Source organism: Arachis hypogaea, chromosome 12 (assembly GCF_003086295.3).
Source record: "Arachis hypogaea cultivar Tifrunner chromosome 12, arahy.Tifrunner.gnm2.J5K5, whole genome shotgun sequence".
NCBI lineage: Eukaryota > Viridiplantae > Streptophyta > Magnoliopsida > Fabales > Fabaceae > Arachis > Arachis hypogaea.
This window is the reverse complement of record NC_092047.1, coordinates 88,266,261-88,272,013: the sequence shown is the minus strand read 5'-3', so window position 1 is coordinate 88,272,013 and position 5,753 is coordinate 88,266,261. Positions and strand designations below refer to the sequence as shown.

Sequence of the window (5,753 nt, the reverse complement as noted above, 5' to 3'; positions counted from 1 at the left end):
TAATAAATAAATAAATTAAAATTAGTTCACAATAAGATTTTCCGAGAATTCTGAGTCTTACACTATTTGTAATGATAAAGATGATTTCTTGTAAAATTTCTTGACCTATTCTAATTGTGCTTGCAATGGTATTAAATTTGTGAATTTTGAATGAAAATAATTGAATTAATGGAAACAAAATCATATTAGGGTAGCTTTTAAGTTTTGTATCTCTCCATTGAATGATGATAAATGACTTAACAAAAACAGAAAATTAATTACAATACAAAATGGTAATGATAATAATAATAAAACAAAAAAGCGTTTATAATAATAATCAATTATAATTATTGAATTTATGTGATACTATCATATTTTCGTTAGGCGAAGGAGTAGAGCAAGAATCAATTATAATGATAAATCATAACCATTATTAATTATTATTATTAATCTTTATTATATTCTTAAATATAGAAATCAAATTATAAAAGGAAATATTAAGTATTGATTACAAGAATGCCTAATAGTAAGGGATATGATATTACAATAAATATTATTAATAAGTAGAGTTGATAAAAATATGATAAGTGAAATGATAAGAGAGTGGACTAAAAAATAAAACTATTATTAAATAATATAAATAAAATATATTATGAAAAATTTTGACTAATTATGACCGAAACTTTTTTGTTACAAAATTTTTCCTATATAAAATTATTTTACAAACCGATTTTTCAAGGCATAACGAAATTTGGTATTAGTACGGATGTATTTATCCTTATAAATTCTCATGCATCTCAGGGTATTGGCACATGAGCCATCGAATAGGTGATCCAAGCTTTATGTGAAGTGATGGAAAGTCTTTGTGGTGTTCTCCTACATATACAACAAAGAAAGCAAAGTGTCTTTCAAGTACACTTTTCTCATACTCGTGCACTGATCGATTCATGAAAGTATATATCCATTATTGAATTGGCCTCAACGTTACTCATTCACAAAAATAACATAATCATATTTTTTATTTCTTATTTACTAACACACTTATAAAAAATAAGAGAATTTCTAATAATTTAATATATTTTTTCATTCATTTGAAGAAATAATTAAAGTACGTGGATTTCAAATCCTTATATAAAGAAAATATAAAGATATACTTAATTCCTAAAAAAGATTATTATTGATTATGATCAACTAAGCATGAGTTATAATAGAGGTAATAAAATTTATAGAAAATTCAACTTATTACACCAATTATTTTTAATAAACTTAATGACTCATGAGTATAATATATATCTAGTCACTATTATTGACTTAGTCAAATTTTGTAACTTATATTTAATTCCTACATTCTAAATACCTTTAATATATTGTAAGCAACTTGTAACATTCTTAAATTTTTTAAGGTTTTGTAAAAAATATCATGAGTTATCATTTGATCATTATCGTCTTATCGAAATTATATTTTGAATTTTAAACTTGGCAACTAAGATGTTTCTTGGTTCTTCTAACATGATGGTGATTATGCAAATTGATTTATTGATTATTGCCATGATTTCATAATAACATGTTCTAATTATAATTAAAAAAAAAAAACTATTTTCCAAATTCTTATTTTGCCACTAAGCACAATAATCATCTACACAGAATGAATAGAAGGAAGGACACTAAAGCGAGGCACAGGGACACAAATTAAAGGATGAGCTCTTGGAACTGTCATGCCAGGTTTCTCTTCCATACTAACAATCCCATCAACCTTCCATTCAAAACACTGAATCATGGCAGCAAGATTACTAGGCACAATTTGAAGCGCTAGTGAAGCTCCAGGGCACACTCTTCTTCCAGTTCCAAAGGGCATTAGTTGAAAATATTGTCCCCTCACATCCAATTGTCCTTCTTCAATGAAACTCTCTGGCCTAAACTCAAGAGGGTTCTCCCAAATCTTAGGGTCCCTACCCATAGACCACAGGTTAATAAACAATAAGGACTTTGATGGAATTTCATAGCCGCAAACATTAGAGATTTCAGTTGATTGTCTCCCTAAAAGTGGTGCCGCAGGATGAAGCCTTAGTGTTTCTTTAACTATGGCTCGCAAGTAAGGAAGGTTTGGAAGATCTGATTCTTCTATTATTCTGTTTCTTCTTGTTACTGAATCAATCTCTTGTCTTGCTTTTTTCATTACATGTGGGTTGTTGATTAACTCAGCAAAAGCCCATTCAATGGTGATAGCTGAGGTATCTGTTCCTGCCATGAATAAGTCCTGCATATACGCCACATACTATGTATAAAGTAAAATTTATGTATAAGATAATTATCTACTTCTATATGAGGTTTTTTATGATAGGAATATATTCTATTTCAATCATGTTAGATGTATATTTTTTTTAGTTATATTAAATATATGTTAAAATCAGCTATTAAAATCAGTTATTAGTATGAAATATATATTAGAATATAAATATATATTAAAAATAAATTAAACGATATATATATTTATACATAAATATATTAATAGTTAATTTAATTTTAGTATATAAATAATAATTTTTTTCTATTTTAACCATTAATAATATATATAAACGACCTTCCTCATTATCTATGTCATTTTCTTTCGTTGAAAATGAAAAACTTTAAGTGGTTTCTTCTTCATACATGATGTAGTTTTTGTTTGTATGTACCGTTTTTGTTTATAGTTTTATAATTAACCATTTATATATTCCCTACCTTTTACATCATATAATGGAGTGGTGCTCTCCTCCATAAATAGTCTGAGTTACATGACGTAGTTTTTGTTTGAACCATTTTGCGTGTGTGAATAAATTTGTTTTATCAATAATAATAATAAAAAGACAATTCAATATAGTGGCAATTATTGCGTACTAAATTGCTAGTATCACTTCAAGACAAGAGTTTACCAATCGTTTTGTTTTCAAGGGCCGATTCTAAGAATCGATTTGCTAAAGTTTTTTCTTTTTGAAAGTAAAGTAGCTTATTAAAATTGATTTCTGAAGGATAATTTTTTTAAAAAATATAACATATATATTTAGTAAATTAAATTAAAAATAATTTTTAATAAACATAAATAACAATAATAATATTTAATAAAACCATTTTTAGAATACATAAATTATTAAAATTAATAATCAAAATCAATTACTAATATAAAATACATATTAGAATATAAAATATACATTAAAAATAAATTAAATAATACATATGTACATTTATACACAAATACATAATAGTTAATTTTAATAACTAACTTTAGTGTATAAATTAAATAACATTTTTGAATCTAAATAGATACAAATATAAAGTTACAAGTACAAGCACAAACAAATGTAAATGATCTTTTTAATCAAGTAAACATAAGATGAAGCATTTGTTGTTTTCGAAAGTATTTTTTCAAAAACTTTTCCCAAACTAAATTAATTAATTCATGATTTTTATTTTTTCTATTTTTTATATTTAGTGATTGAAAAAAGATCACGTAAGTATTTTTATGGTCGTTATTAATAGTTTAGAATAATCTACAATTATTTTTGCAGATTTTAACTACAAAGAAATGTTATCTGTATTAAATTTTTATGTATGTTTTTCCTTTTTTACTATAAGTTTATAATTAAATATACACTTTTTTATATTAAATATTATTTCTCATTATACTAATTAACTTAGCTTATTTGTTAAAAATATATCAACAAAATACTATATTATCTTTTGGTCACCTTAAACTTTATACACCTCAGTTTTTAGAAAAAAGAAAAGAAATTATATCAAAATGAAACTCTAGATGAAAGCTATATGTAAATGAAAATAATTGTTAATGGAAGTCATAATATATAATAAAAAAATATTATTTATATACTAAAATTAATTACTATATATATAAATATATATATTATTTAACTTATTTTATTATATATTTTATATTTTAATATATATTTATATTAATGACTTAATTTTAATATTCACCTAATATAATATAATTGTATATAATAAAACATGCTTACTTACCAATATGAAAGCTTTGATATTTTCTCTGCTCAATTCTATCTCGTCATTCCTCTTATCTTCATATATTTCCAGCAAAATATCAAGCAAGTCCCTCACTCTTCCACCTTCATCACTTTCTCCTTCTTCTTTCCTTTTTTTCCTTGCCAATTCATGCTCCCTTATTACCCTCTCTATCATCGAATCAAACCTCTCCAAAATCCCCTTAAGCCTCTTATTCATCCCTTGCAAGTCCCAATTCTTGAACAACCAAATAAAATCCGAAACATTAAACTTTCCAGCAAGCTCAGCAGTGTCTTTCACCATCTTCCTCATAACTTCTGCATCATCACCGTTCCCACCTTCCTCGCAACAAGTCACGCTCATGGTCATTCTCGAAATTACGCTGTTGGTGAGAGACAAAAGCTGGTCACCAACATCCATGGCCTCGCCAGCTTCTCCCTTTTTCTGTAAGACTCTGAGGAATCTCAGAGTCTCCTGCTTTCTCAAAAGGAGAAGCTGGTCGAGTGTTCGTTGACCGAGAAGCTCTGACATGCAGAGCTTCTTCATGAACTTCCAGAAGCTTCCATAAGGCGCAAACAAGAAACCCTTTGAGCCGTAAGACAAGTAATGAACGGCAGAGCTTTTGAAACGATTGATGAAGGTAGTTTCGTGTGTTTTGAGGAACTCTTTCGCGATTTCCGGGGTGGTGACCACCACACAAGGGAGTGAGCCGAGGTAGATTTGCATGATGGATCCATACCGGGATGAGAGGCTATGGAAGCTTTGGTGTGGTAATGAAGAGATTAAGTGAAGGTGTCCGATGATAGGTAGTGATGGTGGACTTGGTAGTAAGTTTTGGTGACCGTTTTTCTTGCGGTTTCTTGTGAGAATGACTCGAACAATAATGGTGGAGATAAGCCAGATGAGGAAAAGTTGGATGTAACCTTGGAAATCAAAAGCAAAGGCCATAGATGAAGCTCTCTTGGAATGGAAGAAAATGTGAGGACGAGTTTGATATGTTATGATGATGAGAAAAAAGACGAGGATTTATATTATTATATCATGAAAGTAACTACATGGAAATAGAAACGAAGACTAGACTGTATGCAATAAAATCCAATAGAAACAAAGGATGCTCTTACTTGGGATTAGGGGTGTTATCGGTTCGGTTTGGTTCGGTTTTGGACCAAAAACCAACCGAACCGTTCTATTCGGTTTTTACATAATACCAACCAATCGGTTTGCTATCTGCGCAACAACCGAACCGAACCGAACCGAACCAAAAGCGGTTTGGTTCGGTCGGTTTTTTCGGTTTTTAAATTTTAACTAATAAAAAATTAATTTTAGTAAAATGATGTTCAAAACAATCAATAAACTGAAATAATATTATATTACATTCAAATTCAACACAATTTCAACTCATTCCAACAACTAAACATAAAACAAACACATTTATTAAGTCTAAAATTTCCATTCAATGTATTACTAAACCACTTATGCGGTTCGGTTCGGTTCGGTTCGGTTTTTACCGAGCCAACCGAAAACCGAACCGAACCGATCGGTTTACATCGGAAAAAAACCAAAAAAACCGATTTTTTTCGGTTTTTATTCGGTTGTTGTAAATTTCGGTTCGGTTTTGCGATAAATTTCGGTTTGGTTCGGTAACTTACACCCCTACTTGGGATAATGTCACTGAGATTTTCTTTTAACGTGTGAAGATAAATGAATGCCCGAGCGACTTGTCTAAACGTTGATGTGACACAAGACCCAATCTAGTTATA

General features: G+C 28.7%; 1 protein-coding gene across 1 annotated transcript; it reads right to left on the bottom strand.

Annotated features, from left to right (window-relative positions):
* Positions 1-1,495: 1,495 nt before the first annotated feature.
* On the bottom strand, positions 1,496-5,258 carry LOC112727663 (3,9-dihydroxypterocarpan 6A-monooxygenase). The gene is made up of 2 exons (XM_025777519.3): positions 3,994-5,258; positions 1,496-2,236 (listed from the first exon to the last, which is right to left on the bottom strand). The coding sequence occupies exons 1-2, from the start codon at positions 4,939-4,941 to the stop codon at positions 1,616-1,618; spliced, it is 1,569 nt and encodes a 522-aa protein (XP_025633304.1). The 5' UTR covers positions 4,942-5,258; the 3' UTR covers positions 1,496-1,615.
* Between the last annotated feature and the right edge of the window lie 495 nt (positions 5,259-5,753).